Source organism: Podarcis raffonei, chromosome 3 (genome assembly GCF_027172205.1).
Source record: "Podarcis raffonei isolate rPodRaf1 chromosome 3, rPodRaf1.pri, whole genome shotgun sequence".
Lineage (NCBI taxonomy): Eukaryota > Metazoa > Chordata > Lepidosauria > Squamata > Lacertidae > Podarcis > Podarcis raffonei.
This window is the reverse complement of record NC_070604.1, coordinates 110132121-110154912: the sequence shown is the minus strand read 5'-3', so window position 1 is coordinate 110154912 and position 22792 is coordinate 110132121. Positions and strand designations below refer to the sequence as shown.

General features: G+C 43.7%; 1 protein-coding gene across 34 annotated transcripts in view; it reads left to right on the top strand.

Annotated features, from left to right (window-relative positions):
* The window catches only part of NRXN1 (neurexin 1), a 976383-nt gene that overhangs the window by 909115 nt on the left and 44476 nt on the right, over positions 1-22792 (top strand). The window contains exon 1 of one of the 34 annotated variants that reach the window (XM_053383615.1): positions 2706-2916. The exons of 32 other annotated variants lie outside the window; for them this stretch is intronic. In XM_053383615.1, the coding sequence (XP_053239590.1) occupies positions 2884-2916 (33 nt within the window). In that variant the 5' untranslated portion in view covers positions 2706-2883. Of the gene's footprint in view, positions 1-2705; positions 2917-22792 lie in introns of those variants that run through there. One more of the 34 variants, XM_053383614.1, reaches the window with a different exon arrangement.

Below are 22792 nucleotides of genomic sequence, written 5' to 3'. Positions count from 1 at the left end.
AATGAGGGAGGCAGATTGAGGAGGGTGAGAAACTTGATTCGTTTAGAGATGAATCTACCTAATTCACAATTCCCAAAATGATACACAAACTAAAACACAGTCGTACTTCAGAATTCACAATTGATTTGCAAGCAGTGTATCATTTGACGCCTCCCAGAGAATCTTGGGAATTGTAGTTTGTTATAATTATTTTATTATTATCTATTCAATTTCTGTACTGCCCATCATCCAAGGATGATGGAGCAGTTTACAGTATAAACACAAAAATACACAACACAGTAACAAACAGAAACAGTTAAGAGTGCTGAACTGCAATTCCCAAAGTGGTTTAACAATCAATCTCTCTTCTCAGGGAATTCTGGGAACTGTAGCTCTCAGAGGGAAATAGAGATTTCCTAACAGCAATCAGCACCCTTAACAAACTTCAGTTTCCCATATTCTTTGGGGGGGGGAGCCATGAAAATGAAAGTGGTATAATATCACTCTAAATGTATGCTGAAAGTGTGACCTGGCCTTATTTAAACATATGCTGTGAATGCTATTTCTGTGGTATTCTATGCATGATGGACCATTTGCACATGCAAATGATAAGAGAATGTTGCAATCACACGATGATAAACATACATGTGTGAATCAATTTCAGCTGAGTTCAGGTATGTGTGTTATGTGTGTGCTTATAGCCTCTCCCCAATGTACAGTTTTTGGCTATTGGTTATTGAAGGTGGTGTTGTTAGTTTGTTTTTGTTCCTTCTACACCTTCCTTGCATCTGTAGTTAGAAATTAGGTATCTGGGGTATGTAAACAGCCATTCCTCCAGTTGCCTGCAATGACTAAGAATGATCTCCAAGTAAAGGTGTCTGTGTCTTTTATGGATTTTGATGAAAGGCTCTCATGCTTTTTTGTACATGCATGCTTTGCTAATGGTCACACTGCATCATGGGTTTTGTATTCTTTGGGTTATTTAAACAGATAGGTTGTGCACATGTTCAGCTTGCAACTGTGGAAATGTCTTGCTGTGAAAGATTGAAGTATGATTTTGCCATCAGGCTACAGTTGGTTTGGAGTGAAAGGGTTAACATGTCACAAAATTACAACTTGATGTAAAGGTGAAAATATTGAGAGAACCCCAGGGGCTTGGCGCAGCCTGGTTGAAACATAACAGGAACGCCAATATTTTTGACATGGCATAATGTGTGTTAATGGGATTTGCAAGCAGATCTATTGGAAATGTATTGGATTTTCATATGGGCAGCAGGATATCCAGATTAGGACATAAAAGTGGATTATTATTCTTATTAACCAGCTCAAATTCTTTTGTGGGTTTTGTTTGATTGCTTGTGTCTTGTTTGTGTGCATTTTGGAGGCATTTTGGTGTTCTTGTTTTTCTGTCGCTTCTTCCTTTTTGTCTTTAACTTGATCAAAGCTGATCCTGTAACATAATTTACCTTGAAGAACCATGCAATATATCTGCTTATTGCTGACTGATGAGTGATAGCAGATGTGCTTTGGGAAAAAAAGGTTTCCCATATGGCATCCCAGATGTTTCCTTACTCCTTTGTGGATGAATTATTGTAACTTTCGCAGTGAGGGCAGTGTTAACAGTAAATAATTATATCTTTCAAATGCCAAAAGGAACAGCTCGTTCTGCTAAGGCAGCCAATAGTGAATGTGGCAGGATCTGTTACCTGAACCCCCAGATCTCTTGGTTTGTTGAGTCCTCCTGTATGCACTCCATTTCATGCAAAAGCTTTATTAATCTGGTAATAGCCAACATTGGTTATACTCAGAGTAGACCCATTCACTTCAGTGGATTTACTCTGAGTAGGGCTAATGTTGTTTATCTGATGAGCTGATTCCCTAAATTTATACAGGACTCTGAAGCTGAATAGATCATTCCGTTCTGTCTTGTCTGCTGACCTACTTATGCGCAAGAAGCGCTGAAGGAATCGCCAGAGCTTCTCCCCCTTTTGTTACCTTAGAGAAGCAAACGCCTGCCTCTCACAGATGGGTTTGCCTCTCTTAAAAAACGTGCCGCTCTCAATGGCACCGTGGCATCTCCATAACACATCTCTCAATATCGCCTAATTGTCATCATGGAATCATCGTGCAGAAAACATTCATTATAAAACATAACACAGGCAAAATGCCATTCATTAGCCGGGGCATAAAAATGATAATTACAGTCAGAAGGTTGTGTGTGTGTGTGTGTGTGTGTGTGTGTGTGTGTGTTTTCTGAGGCAGCCCTGGATTGAGGGCTGCGTGCTAATTGCACTGTTTAAGCTTGCAAATTAATGGGAAGCAAAAACACAGTAATCAGCCAAAGGGAAATAGATCAAAATAGTTTAAGTAGGATTTACGGCGGTGGGGTTCATTTCTCTCCTCCATCGCTCCCAACGTGTCGTCTTCTTCTTAGTTTCTGGCTTAATTACATTCAGTTGGAGTTGCAGAAAACCTGAAACTGAGCGGAGGTGATTGTATAATATACGAGCGCGTAATGTATTCCTTGCATCTGCAAGCCGGAGAGGCGGGTAGGAGGGGAAACAGGCTGCCTTTAGAGTGGTACCCAATGGTGAGGCACAGCACTCCTCATCCGCAGGAGAAACTGCAGCATCCTCTCTTGCAGCAGAAGTCCAGCCATTGGCTTCCCTGCGCCCACGTGACCAGCAGAGCTCTGTTTCTACCCCCCCACCCTCTCGTCTTCCATCTGTGTGCGGAGCACTGATAGGCCGGGCTGATGCGCAGGCAATTTATCATCTCGATCTCCCACTGAGTCAGGAAGCTCTCCTGTCACCAGTATTGATTTCAGAGGATGGACTAAATTTCCTAGGATTTCCATTAAGAATTAAGAAAAAAGCTATAAGCACGCAGGGTAGCCAGGCAGACATGGATATGAGATGGCACTGTGAATCCTCTCAGGTAGCTTCTTCTCTCACGGCCGATGCAGACCAGAGGCTAAGCACTGCAGCATGCAGGGTTTAAGAGACTTAGTCGAAAAAACAAAAAAAATAATATGATTATGATGATAATAAAGGAGGAGGAGGAGGGGGGCAAGCATTTGCACCAATTACTTTTTCTTCTTTTTTCTTTTTACCAAAAAAGAAATGTTTTTATTTAAATTAGAAATTGTCTTCTTGGAGATTGCATGCCGTTAAGATACGGAGCTCAAATTTCTGCATGCGATCTGGCTTTTTAAATTTCAGGATCTTCTTCTTTTACGCTCAAGAAACTAGCACTTTAAACCCTGGTGCATTCTGTTCTCTTTAACTGCTGCTTTTCTAAGCCACAGCTTGTGTGTGTGTTTGTGTTCACGCGTGTGTGTGTCTCTTAATTTTTGCTTGTTTGGAAAGGAGGAAGCGAGGAAGCCAACGCGAGCATGAAGAACAGATGCTTTCAATAATTGCTAGGTGGCTTTGCTTTTAATGACCTAGTAATTATTTTGGCTAAAAAAAACCCAGATGCTTAAACCCTGAGTATGCATGCTTTGGGGCACAATTTTGCATGTGTGTGTGTGTGTTTGCTTCTGTTTCTTTACCACTGTTAGCAGAGCATGGATGTCTCTGAATCTGTGTGCATGCCTTGTTTTTCTGCGTACGGAAGAATGACCGTGTTTGACTATTTAATATTTCATGGAACATAATGCAAAAGAGCATTATTTCTTTTTTAAAAAAACAAAAAAACTAATGCTGATATATAAATATATATATATTAAAGGTTAGTGGGATTTGCATGTTCATAACAACAAATGTGTTTTCTTTCCTGTATTTGAGTGGAGGGGGTGACTAACTCTCTGTTTGTTTCTAACATGGAAATGTCAGTAACAAATCTCCAAGGCATCTAATTTAAAGTCTTTCCATTTTTTTCAGGATTATTCATTTCTATGATTTTATTTTGTGTGTGTGTGTGAAATACAGGCATCAGTTGTGTGCATAAATCGTATTTGTGTGTGAACGTACGTGTGTGTGGACCCCCTGTAGAACTAGAGACACCCCTTCACAGTCCTTATTCACAACAACAAGAGTGAAAGGGTCTTCACATTATCTACAGCTTGTGTGTTACCACAGGAGTGATGGGAGTCCCATTAGCCAAGGAGACAGGCATACAACAGGGTGTAAGACAATAGATTTATTGGGAGGGAAGGGGAGCGAAACAAAGGCTTAACATAAAGAGAGTAATTGGCAGGTTTTCTTCTAAAATCTCTTGTTATTAGAGTCCAGGGCAGAGGGATTTATAATTACCCTACCCCCCCCCCCAAAAAAAAAAAACCATAATAACAATACACTTCATTAACAAGTATTATTCTGTATTTGCCCAGATTCATATATCAGCAGTTGTTAATCTGCCAGCATGCTGGCAGATTTGTGTTGTTTGATTTTTATTTGTTTGTTTTGATTTCTTTCTATTTTTCTGGGTCGGAGGGAGAGTTTACTTTAGATATCAAAGTTTGTGCAAAGTGTTTTTTTTTCTTTCTGGAATTGCATCTGAGCTCTGTTCATCTTTGTGACTTGAGCAGTCAGAAAGCAGAGGTGTTTCCTGTCTCGGATCAGTTAATTGTGAGGTTGTGTTTTCCGAGGGCAGTCTTGATGGGGTCGGGGTTTTTGGGAGGACAGGGCATGGTGTGCTGCGGAAACTGCGAAACATTATCAACATTTCTGTTATTACTGTTGCTGTTGTATTATATAGGGTCTGTTAACAAATCTGATTCAAGGGGTGGGCTCTAGCGATTATCAGCAGAGATAAATGCTAGACGAGGTTGAATGAAATAGCTCTTACCTTGGAAAACCTCAGCCTCTGCTTGGTTTCAGCCTGAGAATGCTACACCAGAAATTTTAACATTCCCAGCTCAGTCTTCCCAACAGCTGTTCACACTCATCTCTTGGGAACCATAGATAATTTGGCATGGCTAACAGCCTTTGCCAGAAGAGGCTAAGGGGTTGAGGTTCCATGGAAATCGAATTGCCTTCCTTCCCCACAACCCTTGCTGGTGTAACATGCAGTTAATTGGCAGGGCACTCTGAAGAACTGTACAAAATTCTCCCCCACATTTGCAAGCGCGATGGCAGCAGAAGACACCCAGATGGCTCCCAATTCAGCTTGAACACTCTCTTAATTGTTATCTCCCAAGATGTTTGGGAGCTTTTGTGAGTTCTCTGGGCCTGTTTTTGTACAGGTCACCAAAATCAAGTGGCAACACTTTTTGTGCAGAAGAAGCGACAGGTTTAAGGGGCCCTGGGCAGGATAGCCCCTGGAGAGCAGGGACTGCACCACTCTGATCCCTTCTCCTCCCCCCTCCACTCAACTTATTTTAAATTTTTATATATTTACATCTGGGGTGGCGTACACTGCTCAGATACTGCAGAGGTTGTTCTCTCAGATGTGTCAGAAGCTTTAAAGCATACCGCCAGACAGTGGGCCAGTTTTATTGATTGCCAGTCCATTCTACTCAGAAGTAATCCCTCCTTGAATTCAGGGTGGCTTACTCTCAAGAAAGTGGGCACAGGACAGCTCTCAACAAATCTGGCCTTCACACATTATGCAGCGCCAAATCTAGGTTTGCTGCCAGGCTGCGCAACAGAGAACTGTAGCCGATCAGTGATCCGGCAACACTCTGTGGGATGCTCTCCTCAGAGATGCCCGCTGGGCCCTTGCCTTGTATATTAGTTAAGATGCTTGGCAAGGAATTTTGTTTTCTCAAGAAAGCCTTCCGTTGGCATGGTGCTGTTCTTTGCGACTTCGATATTTAACAGTGGTGCATCTGTTCTTCAACCGTCAGTGTCTTTTAATCCAATTGTCTTTGCTGCTTTTCATTTTGTATTATTATTATTATTATTATTATTATTATTATTATTATTATTATTAAAAAGGGATCCATGCTTTTATTGGCTTTGTGCCATAGGTCTCTTTCGGTTTGTTTTGATAAAGAAAAGTGGGCTTTGAGTTATTTAGATAACTAAATGGAGATTCAGCTGGCACCTTTATTGTACACCTTTAGGCGTCAGGCAGAAATGTTCCTGTTCCACCAGGCCTTTGGCTGATTAACAACTGAAACCTTTAAAATGTGTTTGTGGGAGGGGTGGGGGGGAAGTTACTGCTTTGTTTTTGTTTTTAATATGTATGTTTTGATTTTATCTTGCATTTTTATGTTGTGAACCGCCCTGAGATCTACGGATGAAGTGCGGTATACAAATTTAATAAATAATAATAATAATAATAATAATAATAATAATAATAAATGAATGCACTTCTTTGCCACCTGTACTCTTTTTTGTTCTTAGGTGTATGCTTGAGTGCTCAGTTACAATTTAAAAGATGTGAGGTAGCTCATCTCCAGATGAGTAAGAGTCAAAGAATGCCTTATTTTAATGAGGGATCACATTTAAGGTATCTATCTGCTCCAAGTAGCAATTGGAGAGGATCAGGATTGGGGCCACAGCTACTGGGTTCAACCCTCCACTGCCAACACTGTTCCACAGAAGCAGTCATGATCTACTTTGTTGTTGTTGTTTAGTCGTCTTAGTCATGTTCGACTCTCAGTGACCCCATGAACCAGAGCAGGCCTTGGAAACTCTCACTTTCTTCTCAAAGCTTCTCCTTTTTGATGTCTCTCGGCTATGACCTGTCCGTCTTGGGTGGCCCTGCACAGCATAGCTCATGGCTTCTTGGAGTTAGTCAAGCCCCTTCACCATGACAAGGCAGTGATCCATGAAGGGGCATGATCTACTAAACCCCCCAAAAGCTTCTCTCCTGGAGCAAATAGCTGCTTCCAGAGAGATGATTGTCATCAGGACCACAGTGAAGAAGGATGAATGCCCCACTCCCATATTCCTGATCCAGATCCTGCCCCTCCCTTGACTTTTATTTTATTTTTTTTTAAAAAAGGAAGGCAAGAAACAGGCATGCTAAAATGTGACTGCATTGTAATGTGTAGTTTAGCTCTGAGAAGTTTATAGCCCATATTTGTCCCTTATTGGTCCATTGCATGAGATCAAAGTGAGTGATATCATCTGCTGTGGGGCTGCATTGTACAAGTGTGAAATTTAGTGCTGGGATGTGACGTCCAACATCCTACGTTTACAAGTTTCTAGTCCTTTTGACTGCAAAGGGTGTGGCCAGTCTCAGAAGCCAGGGGCTCAGAAGTAGGGGCTGAACAGCGATTGCTTATACTTCCCTCTCATTATTGTACAATATGGCATTTAATAGATGTTTTATATGAGGATACTCTGCTGTGAGTGTGCCTTGATTTCATCCCATTATACTAATAATAAAATAATAGATTTCCGGGCACTTCATGGTGTGCTTTGAAATAAGATTATGGGCCTCTGTTGTATTGACTTTGCTGCACTTCCTCTGCTTTTTAATTTCCCAGACAAATGAGTAAGGATTGTGTCTTTTCTTGGATCATGGTCTACTGTTTTCTAAGCACTTGGTTAGTTTCATGTGGTTGATGTGTAGAGTACGTAGGGTCTTGGTAGACCTGGCCTCTTCCAAGGCTCCTTGTGTTTCCAGAGTATTATCAAACTCATTTTGATCCTGAGGATCTGTTGCAGCCATGGTAGATATACTCCTTTGTCTTGCCTCTTTCTGAAGCTGATGCAGAGTTTGTGCAAAGTTCTCCATTTTCTGGAATAGTACAACTCTAAATGACTTCTTACATTTTAGGGCAGTGAGGATGTCTATAAATTTTTGGTAAAGGTAAAGGGACCCCTGACCATTAGGTCCAGTTGTGGACGACTCTGGGGTTGCGGCACTCATCTCGCTTTATTGGCCGAGGGAGCTGGCGTACAGCTTCCGGGTCATGTGGCCAGCATGACTAAGCCACTTCTGGCAAACCAGAGCAGTGCACGGAAACGCCATTTATCTTCCTGCCAGAGCAGTACCTATTTATCTACTTGCACTTTGACGTGCTTTCGAACTGCTAGATTGGCAGGAGCAGGGACCGAGCAACGGGAGCTCACCCCATTGCGGGGATTCGAACCGCCGACCTTCTGATCGGCAAGCCCTAGGCTCTGTGGTTTAACCCACAGTGCCACCCGTGTACCCAATTGTTGGTAAACTCAACCAAATTTCCCGTTCCCCACCCACCTACCTGTCATGGTCTCCCATTGGCCTGATTCATGTCCTTAAAAAAAAGTTGTTGAAGTGGTTGTAGCAGAAAATAACTTATCAGTGGCTTATCTGTGTTTCCCCCATAATGAGTGTAGCTTGAGGTAACGAGTGGATTGGTCTTTTTATAAGAAAATCTCCATGCCTCCCCCACTACCTTCCTAGGTGTTGGTGTTGTTGCTGCTGTTGAATCCTTCTGTATGACTGATACGTTGGTTAAGCCATTTAACTTCAATGCATTTTCCATGGAAAGACTCAGTTCCATGGACCCCATTTCTGGCAGCAACATGTTGCTCATGCAACACATGAGATATGCATTGCCTATGTGTGATCAAGCATTCTGCTTTTCCAAGGTGTCCAGTCACACAGACTAAATCTGTGCACGTCCAAGAACCAGAGTCAGGATGGCACAGCCTTTCTGTGATTTCTGAAAGGGAGAAAGTACACCGTTTTCTGCTGCCACACACACACAAGGAGCCAGGACTGGCGCAGCCATTGGGTGAGGTGAGGCCACCACCTCAGGTGAAGGAAGCCCCTGAGACGGTGTCCCCATGGGTGCTGCCTCTGCTGCCAGCATAGAAGCAGTGCCAATATTGGGCGAGTTCTCGCTGATTTTTGGCAAGATCTCACCAAAAGCCATGTGAGATCTTGCAGAGCGTTTGAGATCTTGCTGGAAATTGGCTCGATCTCACCCACAATTGAGGCCAGTTCCACTTCTCCACCAGCATTGGGTTGGTAGGACTGGCAGAGGTAGCAGAATGGTAAGGTAAAGGTAAAGGGACCCCTGACCATTAGGTTCAGTCGTGGCCGACACTGGGGTTGTGGCGCTCATCTCGCTTTATTGGCCAAGGGAGCCGGCGTACAACTTCCGGGTCATGTGGCCAGCATGACTAAGCCACTTCTGGTGAACCAGAGCAGCGCACGGAAACGCTGTTTACCTTCCCGCCGGAGCGGTACCTATTTATCTGCTTGAACTTTGACGTGCTTTCGAACTGCTAGGTGGACAGGAGCATGGGCCGAGCAACGGGAGCTCACCCCGTTGCGGGGATTCTAACCGCCGACCTTCTGATCGGCAAGCCCTAGGCTCTGTGGTTAAACCCACAGCGCCATCCGCATTCCAAGCCAGCAGAATGGTAGGGCAGCACATTTCACTTCAAACAGTGAAACAGGGCATGCTGCCCTTGCAAGGAGCTCAGGTAAATCTGATGTATTGTATGAGAAGGAGACCTAATTCACAGCTGTTGACCTTAATCTTAACCCAATTCACCAGGTCTTAATGGTCAAGTGGATCAGGTTGAAGTTACACTAAGTAGCTATTATTATTTTCTGACATGATGTTCCTTCTTCTGAATGCTCCAGCATATGGCTACATCGTTGTTCTGCATTTCCTGGCTCAGCCCACATTTTTTAAAAAGAGACTGTGCTTTTAAACTATTTTCATATTTGTTGTCTCTTTTTCTGAAGTGCCGTGTATGTCTAGGCCAAGAATTGCCTTTCAAAGGAAACCAAACAGTAAATCAAATACAACCAATTTGGTTAGAATGCACCCTGTAAGGAACCACCTTTAGCTGTCTTCTCTTAATGGGTCTGCAAAATCTTATAATGATCCATTGAGATTTGGATCTGAAATGTACTATTGACATAGTCCTACCAAGGGATAATTTTTTTTAAAATAAACCGTTTAAAATCCATCTGCACTTCTTATAAGTGCTTGTATTAATATATATATTTAAAAACCTTAAAACCTGCTGACCAGTTCATTGGGGGCACCGCCTTAATCACTCAAAATGTTTTAGATTGATTATTCTGACATTAATCAAATAGTCGCTGAACCACGTACTAAATCTTCTCTCTCTCTCTGAGCTTCGAGTAGTGCGTATGGATGTGCATACTGTAAAAGCAGGCTCCATGGAAACAAAAGAAAATGGAGCGTTGCCTGCATGCGTGAGTTAAAACAGGTCAGAAGTGCATGTGCTTATTGTTATAATCACACTTTTTCCATACCTGTTTTAGCACATAGATAATATTCCAATCCCATTATTTTCAGTGGGGTTCATGTGCACCCAGCTAAGAAAGCAAATAGCTTTTTTTTTTTTTTTTGAGTGAGAGAGAGAAAATTGTTCTTGAAGAAAGGCCATTTTTAATTAAAACTGCCCCCCAACCAGTGTCCATTTCAGAAAAGAAATAGGTGTTTGCAGTTAACTAAGATATTTGGTAGGCAGGGAATGACCTGAACAAGATTGGATTGTTTCAGGGTGAGCACCCTCAGTGTGCATGAGAAATTCCAGCTTGCTGATTCCACCTGTTGGAAGGTCGGCTTCCTACTTTCTTACCCAAGCACTTTGGAATCTAATCCTCTTCCTTCTGGCTGAAAAGAGCTACCAAGTATTTTGTTTCTCCTCAACCTGTAGGGTGGTCATGTGTCCTACTTTACAGAGGACGGTCATCCATTTGAAGGGAGGATAAAGCTATCCATGGCAGCTGTAGCTCCAGTGATCCTCCTAATTCTAGTGTGAAAGGCAGTACAGTGGTAGCTTGGGTTAAGTACTTAATTCATTCCGGAGGTCCGTTCTTAACCTGAAACTGTTCTTAACCTGAAGCACCACTTTAGCTAATGGGGCCTCCTGCTGCCGCCGGAGCACGATTTCTGTTCTCATCCTGAAGCAAAGTTCTTAACCCGGGGTACTATTTCTGGGTTAGCGGAGTCTGTAACCTGAAGCTTTTGTAACCTGAAGCATATGTTACCCGAGGTACCATTGTATGGGAATTGTAAGTGGAAAGAGTGCTTCTGCTCTCAGGTCCTGCTTCTTAGCTCCTCATAGGTTGGCCATTCTGAGGATGTCGGCTTAGATGGGCCTTTGGTTTGATCCAGAAAGGTTCTTCTTAGGTTCTTCATGGAGTCGTCTGTTTGAAGGCCTGCCCTGTCCAAGCCCAGTTTAAAGATTTGTTGTTGTTGTTTAGTCGTTTAGTCGTGTCCGACTCTTCGTGACCCCATGGACCAGAGCACGCCAGGAACTCCTGTCTTCCACTGCCTCCCGCAGTTTGGTCAGGCTCATGTTTGTAGCTTCAAGAACACTGTCCAACCATCTCGTCCTCTGGCGCCCCCTTCTCCTTGTGCCCTCCATCTTTCCCAACATCAGGGTCTTTTCCAGGGAGTCTTCTCTTCTCATGAGGTGGCCAAAGTATTGGAGCCTCAACTTCACGTTTAAAGATAAAGACCGCTAAGAAGGGAGAGCAGCAAGGAGCCTTGATGTTGCCCATCAACAGTTAGGCTCTGAACAGAGCAGGCACACCGGGTGCAAGGCTGAGATATATCCTCTTTCTGCTACAGTCATTGTTTCTGAAGTGTTAGCATATGCAACATTTCATGCAGATCTGTGTCCTTTGGTGACGTTGCCTCCTTTTTGACAGTGCATAATTGGCTACTCTATATCCCCAACCCAACCCTTTCAGTGGTGTCCAAACTTTTTTCAAAGAGGGCCAGATCTGATGAAGTGAAGGGCTGTGCGGGCTGACCAAAGAGCCGACCAAAATTGTTGAACTTTTTTTAGGATTGAAGTTCTTGAGGTTTTTTTAGGATTTTACCCCAGGAAATAAACTGCAGCCCAAATTAGGCCCCCGGAACGGACTTTGGACATGCCTGCCTTATGTAGCTTTGTGCAGAGAAAGGAGCTTGGAGTCTGGATTTAGAGAGAGGCTGGCTGAAATTCCTTACCTGCATAGGAAACTACCTAATGCCAAGTCAGACCATTGGTCCATCTAGTTCAGTATTGTCTACACTGATGCACAGTGGCTCTCAGAAAGGGTTCCATCCCAGTCTGGTGCTAGTGGCTCAGTGGTAGAGCATCTGCTTTGCATTCAGAAGGTCCCAAGTTCAATCCCTGGCATTTCCAGGTAGAGTTGCAAATGTCCCAGGTCTGTAAGCAAGGAGAACCCCTACTTGGAGACACAGTGGTACCTTGGTTTACAAACTTAATCTGTTCCAGAAGTCCATTCTTAAATCAAAGCGTTCTTAAACCAAGGTGTGCTTTCCCATAGCAGCAGGGGACTCAATTTACAAATGGAACACACTCAACAGGAAGCAGAACATGTTCTGCTTCCAAGGCAAAGTTCACAAACCAAAACACCTACTTCCGGGTTTGCAGCGTTCTATTTCCAAGGTGTTCATAAACTATGCTGTTCTTAAACCAAGGTACCACTGTACTGGAGATTGGACCTTCTGCCTGCAATGCATGTAGCCAAGCATGAACCAAGGCTAAGATTGGGTAAATACCGTATTTTTCTGTGTATAAGACTAGGTTTTTAAACCAGAAAATTAGGTTTGAAATTGGGGCTCGTCTTATACACGGGTAGTGTTGAGGGGTGTTTTCTTAATTTGGAGTCCCCCAAAATAGGGGGCATCTTATACATGGGGGCGTCTTATACACGGAAAAATATGGTATATCAATTTCTTTCTCATTTTCTCCAACCTTCAGTTCTCCATATTAGTTCACAATTTTAAAAAAGGTCACCCTGAGATTTCCCCCCACATTTTCAATCACCTTTTTTGTATACAATTCAGCCCAATATATGCATATTATTGTAATGTAATAGACTTTTTGTTTTTTATTTTCACTACTTACATTTTTGTGGACACTTTCCTCTAATATAGGCATTTTTGCATATTTTTGGATAACTGCATCACAAAATTTGGCGAAGTGCACATTTGCAAGGATGGCTGTTTCCAAGGGTAGCGGTTTCTGGGAGTGCAAGTTATGTATTTTCACACTGAAATGCACAGAACTGAATTATCCTCCATCCCTAGCCAAGGCTGCCCTTCATTAGGACCTTTGACCTACCATTGACTCCCATACCATCCTCAGACTGCTCTGCCTATATCAACTCATGCCTGCTCCCCCTCCCATCACACGATTCAAGTCCTGAATAGCAACATGGGTAGCAGCTTGCTCTTCCAAGTCGAACATACAGCTTCTAATTGAACAGAAGATGTCCATCTGCCCTGAAGCACCTGGGGCACTCAGTCGCAACTGCGTCTGTTGAGCTCTTAAATGCTAGCCCTGATATATTTGTGTGCATTTCTGTGCCTACTGATGCAGTCACTGGGCTCCAAGAATAACTTAATGCGTAGCACAAGGTCAGAATTTTGCCTTTAGGATCTCTCTCTATCTCTCCGTGTTGTCTGAGCATCATTGGGATCTAAGGGGTAGTTATTTCAGAGTCGTTCTGCTGATATAAGAAGGGGACTGTGTAGTGTCCTGGCCTTGCAGTGTGTTCAGTTTCTGTCCATAAATAACAACCTAGTCAACTCCTTGTCTCATTTTTTCATCCCTTCCTAAGCTGGAAGGCTAAGTTCTGAAATATGGGGCCTCCTGTACTTTGGGGAGGAGGGTGGCTCCCAGGGCAGTTTAGGAGAAGAATCTGAAGTTGCATGAAGAGAGGAGGCTCCCATCTTCAGAACTTTGCTCTCCAAGTCCTGGAGGGCTGGAAGAAGAGGAAGATAGCCTTGTGTAGAGGGGTGCTGGATTAGCAAAATGCCTCCACTTTCCTCGCATCAAGCTCTGGGGCCAGGACGGCCTCTGTTCAAATTTGGGATGCTTGAGGAATCCAATCTGTGTACATTTCGAAAGGAAAATGACCTGACCAGTGGCTAATGGGCAGATCCAAATGGGGTCACCCATTAAATTGGATTTGCCACCTCTTCAGTTATTGCCACGCAGTTCTTGGCTCACACAATGCATCAGAATGCATTTGACGTGCGCATTTGGAGAGAAAACGAGCACAGAAATGCATATGTCGTGAGAAAATGTTGGACACAAAATTTGCGTGGAATTCGTTTCTCTTTTTAATTGTAGACAAATGCAGAAACAGGAAGTAACAGGTTTGTGAGTGAACATGTGCAAAAGTAAGACTGATTCATTCATTCATAGTACAAATCTTTGCTCAGCCACAAAGTTAATCAAGGGTAGAGACATGGGTTTTATTTTTAAGAAGAATTGAAGGTGGTAGGAAAGGGGGATTGTGTATTCAGTTGAGAATTTAGCTCCCTCTTCTTTTATAATATCCATTTCTGAGTCTTTTAAAGTGATATACACTGCATATGTATTGCCTGTAGATTTATTGAGAGGCATGTGATTTTTGTATCAATGACTGAGCATGACCCGTTTAGGCAAGGCAATGAACCTGTGGCCCTCCTAAAGTTGCTGGGCTACAGATCCCATCATCCCTTACCACTGTCCATGATGGGTAGGGATGATGGGCATTATAGTCCAACAACAGCATCTACAAAACCCACAAGTAGCTCACTCCTGCTGTACAGGTTGTGCTCAGATATAGATGCCCAGCTACAAAATTTGCACACCTCTCACCAAGACAGCACACGTGTATGATGCGGTGCATGTCAATTTCAGATACTGAGAAGTGGGTGTGACCTGAAAGAGGGTCAACCCTTGATTCTCCTTTATTCGTATGCCTTTTATCCCAGGAAAAGAGATTTTCATTCTCATTTATTTTGAGCGGAAACAGTGATTTCATTGGGGGAAATAATTTTAGAGCACAATAAGAGCATAGGACTTGCCGATCAGAAGGTTCGAATTCCCATGACGGGGTGAGCTCCCATTGCTCGGTCCCTGCTCCTGCCCACCTAGCAGTTCAAAAGTATGTCAAAGTGCAAGTAGATAAATAGGCACTGCTCCGGTGAGAAGGTAAACGGCATTTCCGTGCGCTGCGCTGGTTCGCCAGAAGCGGCTTACTCATGCTGGCCACATGACCTGGAAGCTGTACACCGTCTCCCTCAGCCAATAAAGCAAGATGAGCGCCACAACCCCAGAGTCAGCCACAACTGGACCTAATGGTCAGGGATCCCTTTACCTTTTAAGGTCTTGCTGGATCAGACCAAAGCCCTGTCTGGTCCAACATTCTGTTTCTCAGAGTGGCTAGCCAGATGTCTGTGGGAAGACCACAAACAGGGCATGAAACAGCAACTCTCTGCTGTTGGTAGTTCCATAGCAACTGGTGTTCGAGACCCTGTCCCAGCTGGAAGGTTACAGGCTCTGCCAAACAGTTCCCTTCCAGTGTGCTTTCAAACAGTGCCCACACTGGCAAAATGATTCCAGTGGAAATGGCAGACAAACACATTCCAAAGCTTGTGGGATTTTCTTAGAGAAGATGTTCCCACACAATTTCCAAATTACAGCAGAGAGGAGTTGATCAGAAGAAATAAAATGAATGGTGCTTGGTAGCCATCTAACAGAGTCCAGAATTGGCTGACAATTCAGAGTAAAGTTTTGTTGAAATTCTAGTTCAAAGCCAGGAAAGCTAAAATAACATGCCTCATTAGAAAGGGTGAACAAAGATGTGATCCTGCTATTTAAGTCCATCATTTCGCCTCTCAAGGGGAGTTAAATAAATTTTAGAAGAGGGAGGGATTTGGGCGGGGCGGTCATTTGCTCAGTTTTCCAAATGGGCTGTGAGACTCTTTTGCTAAGTGTGGACATGAAATGAGAGACAGTGTCAGACCCTTTCTTACAGAAGATATTCTTTTATTTGTGTGATTATACACTCTGTCACTTGAGAAATGGAACCCGGGAGGTAACCAAAGCATTTCAGGTTTTCTCTCTGGAACAAAACAAAACAAAATTCCCATCCAGTATATTTGAATGACTTTATGTCCTTGTTTTCGAGGTTACCAGCATGAGTTTGACCAAACTGCGGAAGGCAGTGGAGGACAGAGGTGCCTGGCATTCTCTGGTCCATGGGGTCACGAAGAGTCGGACACGACTAAACGACTAAACAACAACAACATGTCCTTGTAAGATGATTCCATTTTACAAGGCCACAAATATGGGCTGTTCCACCCTGAAGACTCTTCCTATATTCCTTGGTGATTCATGAGGCATAAATGCTTTGACTTGTATTACCCTTTCATACTCCCCTCCCCCCCAAAAAAAACCAAACTGAGCCAAGCCATAAAAGGTTGATCTACTTGGTGTGTGAATGTGCTTCTGCCTCTCTTATCTGTTGATTCCACCCTCCATTTGTTGAGTTACTCTGGCCATAGTTTGATATGATATCCAAACTGGGCGAGGTGTGGTCAATGCTAGCCTCCAAACCATGGTTTAAAACCATAGTTTAAAGTTGAGTTGCAAACCACAGTTTAGAAGTTAGTGCTAACCATAGGTGCCTCATTTGAGCATCATGATAAACTATGGTTAGACGAACCAGGGAATACAGTAAGAAACCAATGTTTGGCAAGATGAGCAAGCCTATTTCTGGTCCTCTGGGTGGTTTGGAGGATTCTCCTAATTGAGCTGTGGAATCATACAAGTGGAGAAGAGCAGTGTGTTCAAAACCTGCATCTTTGGAATTGCAGTATATTTCTCTGATGATCTGGAAAGCTCAGTTGAGTGGTCTTGTCACTATGAAGAACTGGACTCTCTCCAAGGTTAGGCAAGAATCCATGTAAGCCTTTTTTCTTCCCTTTGTCAGAAACTGATAAAGTGTTCATGAGTGTAGGCAGCTCAGTAAAACGAAAGAAGCAATGGGTTTGATCCTGTGACACATGTGTAGATTTTATCCAGTGGAATCAATGTGACTTAAGGTAGTCAAGGCTCTGCTTTAACTATGGCTTTAACTATGCAATTGTAACCCCAACTTGTCTGCAAGTAAGCCTCAATGAATTCAGTAGGACTTACTTCTGAATTAGATATGATTGGGATTCCAAGGTTATTCCTACTCAGAGTTGACACACTGAAATTCTTATTATTTTTTATTATATATATCTATATTGGTCATTTTGGGTGTGTTTTTTTAAAAAACCCTCAACGCAACTTACATTAAAAACAAAGATGAAAACAGCCTAAGATACACAAGTAATAGAAAACTAGATCCAACTCTGTCCTGGCCCACTAAAAAGTAAGAAGAGAATAATAATAATAATAATTATTATTATTATTATTATTATTATTATTATTATTTATTATTTGTACCCCGCCCATCTGGCTGGGTTTCCCCAGCCACTCTGGGCGGCTTCCAAAGAGAACAAAAATACACTAGAATATCACACATTAAAAACTTCCCTGAACAGGACTGCCTTAAGATGTCTTCTGAATGTCAGGTAGTTGTTTATCGCTTTGACATCTGATGGGAGGGCGTTCCACAGGGTGTGCGCCACTACCGAGAAGGCCCTCTGCCTGGTTCCCTGTAGCTTTGCTTCTTGCAATGAGGGAACCACCAGAAGGCCCTCGGCGCTGGACCTCAGCGTCCGGGCAGAACAATGGGGGTGGAGACGCTCCTTCAGGTATACTGGGCCGAGGTCGTTTAGGTCCAAAGGCCTGGAGGAATGAACATGTTTTTACCTGATGGGTGAAAACAGATAGCAATAGCATCAGGTGTGCCTCCTGGGGGAGAGTACCCCATAGCTGGTTGTGGCATCCCTGAGAAAGCCCCTTTTTGTGTCATCATCCTCCATGCCTCCCTCAGAAAGGTCACACAGAGAAGGGCCTCAGATCAATAATGCAGGGTCTGGGTTGGTTCGTGTGGGAGAGGCATGACTAACATTGGTTCATTAATTTCAGCAGGTCTCCTCTAAGTTAAACTGAGTTGGTTGCAACACTGTGGAGCTAACCCACCTCATCAGCCTCTGGAGCGCCACTGCTAGTCAATGAGAACCATGTTGTGCTAGATGAGCTGTTGGTCTGCCTCTGTGTAAGGCAGCTTCCTAGGAATGGTCTTTCTCCGCATTGCTACTTGTTGTTGTTTAGTCGTTTAGTCGTGTCCGACTCTTCGTGACCCCATGGACCAGAGCACGCCAGGCACTCCTGTCTTCCACTGCCACCCGCAGTTTGGTCAAACTCATGCTGGCAGCTTCGAGAACACTGTCCAACCATCTCGTCCTCTGTCGTCCCCTTCTTCTTGTGCCCTCCATCTTTCCCAACATCAGGGTCTTTTCCAGGGAGTCTTCTCTTCTCATGAGGTAGCCAAAGTATTGGAGCCTCAGCTTCACGATCTGTCCTTCCAGTGACCACTCAGGGCTGATTTCCTTAAGAATGGATGCGTTTGATCTTCTTGCAGTCCATGGGACTCCTCCAGCACCATAATTCAAAAGCATCAATTCTTCGGTGATCAGCCTTCTTTATGGTCCAGCTCTCACTTCCATACATCACTACTGGGAAAACCATAGTTTTAACTATACGGACCTTTGTTGGCAAGGTGATGTCTCTGCTTTTTAAGATTCTGTCTAGGTTTGCCATCACCTTTCTCCCAAGAGCAGGCGTCTTTTAATTTTGTGACTGTTGTCACCATCTGCAGTGATCGCATTGCTACTACATAGGTTTAAACAATTCTTCAAATTGAAGATAAAGCAGTCATTATGGAAGATCCCTCTAAAATTTTCAAGATTCTGCCAAAGCAGTACTCATGACTCTTTGTGTGATTGGGTCATTTGACTGTAAAATGGCATTAGGGATGCTCTCTGTACTGGTTTGTTTCTTGGATTTTAGTTGCATATGGATTTTATATCTTAGTTTGTTTTAAACTGATTAATTGTACAATTGCCCGGATAACTTACACTATGGGGTGACTAATAGAGAAATTAGGAATGCTCTGAAACTGGGGTGTGGGGAGTGGGGAGATGAGCAACCTTCTTGTAACACCATTACGTCTTTATCTTCTGTCTGGTAATGTAATCAACACAATAACCCTTACCTTGAATATTACATGGGCATCAGTGTTAATATCCTTGTGCACCCCTTTCACTTTTCACACCACAACAGGTCAGAAAAACGCATGAGTTGCCAAAGGTCATCTAGATTCCATGGCTATTTTTTTTTTTTTGTCCTTTTCTGCTGTGAACTGCCCTGTGATTTCTGGACGAAGGGTGGTGTTCAAATAAAATAAATATACTTGCTAACTGGTGAATTCCTCAGACTTGTCCTGAGCTGGCTTGGTTTTTTCACTTCTTCTTTAATTCAGAGCCTTCAGACTGAACTCCAAAACATTGCGCCCTTTGTATGTGGACATTAGTTTATCCGTACCAGTGAATTAATAATTCACTTCTCTCGAGTCGTGAATTTGTAATTTATTGATCGTAACTTCTCAAACCGTAGCCTAGCTAATGAGGTTTCCTCGTGTCACAGCTTTTGTTTGTAAATGTGCAGCTGGCTTAACTGGGTGCCGGGAAGTGTGTCATTTCAAAAGAGGTTTTACAAATTAGGGAAGTGTGCTCTGAAAAATGGATGAGCCTGTAATATTTTTGGTGACCTTAAAAAAGTGTCCTTTGGGCAGCTACACTCAAAGAGGTGTGAAATGGAGAGAGACATGCTTTCATGCTGCAGACGATGGTGTTGTGCATCTTATTCTTCTTTAGATTGTGTTTTTACAATACCCCGTGGGATAGGTGAAGTGGAAAGAGTGGCTATCCCAAAGTCACCTAGTGAGGTTCATGACTGAGTGGGCATTTGAACCCTGATCTCCCAAGTCCTAGTCTAACACTCTAATCACTACATCAAACTAACCCATAGAAGCACTTCATGCATATGTAGAACTTCTGCCAGTTCCATGCAATGTCCGTTCTGCCTTCGTAAGGAGTCAGTCTTCAGTGTGGCACCAAGTCTACTCTGGACTTCCCTGCCAAGCACCAGAGTAGACCTGTTTAAATTAATGGACTTGCATTTTTCAGTTGGAGCTCAGCTCTAGCACCTCTCAGGTAGGCACCATTGTCATTCTAAGAGAACAAGGGAGAAGTTCATGGTGAGCTCCGGCACCTCTTCTTCTAGAAAAATAGCACTGGTCACATCCATTCATTTTTATGGGTCTACACTGAGTAGAACCTAGTTGCCTGCAACCCACTGGATGCAGAAGCGGAGTTAGATTTACAAAAAGATGCCCCCTTTTGTTTTTAAAGCTGTTTCTGCTCTGCAAAAGGTAGGATTAAGGAAACTAGCTGGTTGACGTTGGAAACTTTGGGAGGTTCTGATGTTGTTGTTTTTCCATCCGCTCCCAGAAGTGGTGCAAGAGATGATTATGAAATACGGTTCGCTTTCCCCCATAGCAGCAGCACATAAGGGAATACAAGCAGGTGCGGGTGTGCAGTTATTTGTACTGGTTAGTGGAGAAATGACAGGCGGTCTCTAGGAGGTATTCAATAGCTGGGTCTGTTGCTAGCAACTGCCAAGCTCCGCAAGAGAATGAAGGGAGAATACTAGGCAACTGGCTCTAGCTAACGCTTGTTTTGCACCGAACATCTGCCACCTTCTGTCGGTCCATTAAGAGAACCCATCTAGAAACCCAGTGTGTTTTATTGTCAGGAAACATGCAGAACCTGACATGGGGAGGGAGGCTGCAGTAGCGGCTGGTGTGGTGAGAAAGAGCTGCAGAGCCACCGCCCATTGCTGATGTCATCGCATCTTACCTGGGCAGGATTGAGGCAGGGCGGTTGCAAGTTCAGGGCTGCATGGATGCACTGGCAGAGCCAATCCATTTCTTCTGTTGCTGCTCCTTTTCTTACCACCACCAATCCTATCCAGGCAAGCTGCAGCAACACCAGTGATGGAAAGGTGGCTTCACAGCTCTTCTGTCCTGGACTAGCTGCTTGTTGTTGTTTAGTCATGTCCGACTCTTCGTGACCCCATGGACCAGAGCACGCCAGGCACTCCTGTCTTCCACTGCCTCCCGCAGTTTGGTCAAACTCTTGCTGGTAGCTTCGAGAACACTGTCCAACCATCTCGTCCTCTGTCGTCCCTTTCTCCTTGTGCCCTCCATCTTTCCCAACATCAGGGTGTTTTCCAGGGAGTCTTCTCTTCTCATGTGGTGGCCAAAGTATTGGAGTCTCAGCTTCATGATCTGTCCTACCAGTGAGCACTCAGGGCTGATTTCCTTCAGAATGGATAGGTTTGATCTTCTTGTGGTCCATGGGACTCTCAAGAGTCTCCTCCAACATCATAATTCAAAAGCATCAATTCTTCGGAGATCAGCCTTCTTTATGGTCCTTTATGGTTACTGATACTCCACCCCTTTTTGGTATATGACCCCTGGTATTCTGACCCTCAGAGAATTTGATGGCAGGAACTACCAGAGTTTACTATTTCAATCTGAGCTATCCACTTGACCGGCCCAGGCAGGTAAAACCTTGCCGACCCCTCCTGTAGAGAGTCACAAAGTGGGAAATGTGCTGGCTTTTTTAAAGCCTTTTGTGTCACAGTGTCACAAAGAATGAGCCCACAGCTGTTGTGGGATGGTCGTCACAGAAGGGATGTCCCATAGAAGTGCCCCAGTCCCTCCATTCATTAGGGATGGTAAACCCATGGATCACCAGGTGTCAGTGGACTCCCGTTCCCATCAGACACAGCTGGAATGGCCTGTTGTCAGTGATGATGGCAGTTGTAATCCGGCAACTTTTGGAGGGCCACAGGTGGTTTTCCCAGCCATACCGGGTGCAACACTTGAGTTAGGATTTGCAAACTGTATCCAAACACTCACAGCATTGTGGAAGCTTCATGATGTCTCTTTAGATCCAGATATTTGGAAACCCTGTCATACTCCTGATGAAGAGGGCAGTGGGCTTTCCAGGCACAGAACTGGTCTTGCAGTTATATTACTTTCTCCCCTTTCTTCTTCAGAAAAGGCACTTGGATTTACTGAGCCCAATCCCAAATTAAGCCTAGAGAGGTTAGCCTATAACCACGTGTTCTTTCATTTTTTTAAGTGGGAAAGTTTTTCACTCATTTCTGTACCTGGGAGCTTGAAACCTAGTGTAAAAAAGATGGAAGAAATCTCTTATCTGTAGGACTGTGATGATAATCCATGAAAGTCACAAATTTTCCTGAGAGACTAGTAGCAGATCATATTGCTTACCCTTCATCACACAGTACTGTGCCATTCTTTCATTTTTGGAGCAAGTGTGGGAAACCAAAGAAAGCCCAACTTTGTAGTAGTAGTAGTAGTAGTAGTAATAATAATAATAATAATAATAATAATAATAATAATAATAATAATAGTAATAATTTATTTGTACCCCGCCCATCTGGCTGGGTTTCCCCATCCACTCTGGGCGGCTTCCACAGAGACCAAAAACACACTAAAATGTCACACATTAAAAACTTCCCTGAACAGGGCTGCCTTAAGATGTCTTCTGAATGTCAGGTAGTTGTTTATCGCTTTGACATCTGACGGGAGGGCATTCCACAGGGCAGGCACCACTACCGACAAGGCCCTCTGCCTGGTTCCCTGTAGCTTTGCTTCTCGCAATGAGGGAACCGCCAGAAGGCCCTCGGCGCTGGACTTCAGCGTCCGGGCAGAACAATGGGGGTGGAGACGCTCCTTCAGGTATACTGGGCCGAGGCCGTAACTAAATATCATAACCCAGCAAACAGGGAAATGGTTGAAATGTGGGAACTTCTTCTAGTTCTGCCTTTTCATTCCGAGTTCATGTTCCCTGTCTTGGAGACATAATCCTTAGGTGCTTTTGGAATGTACTGCGTAAACATAGCCAGAGACTGTAATCTACAAGCAGCTGATTTTCAACAGGCACCTACAGCGCTGCCAAACACATATTAGTCATCCCCTGGAAATCTGTGCAGCAAATAGCCGATCTGTGGTCTGTTCCATAATCATGTCGAACCACTCTGCGGAGGAAACATTTGGAGGATTCTGACAATAAGGTAACTGTGGCAGCCTGCCACTCCAGAGCAGCTGTCGA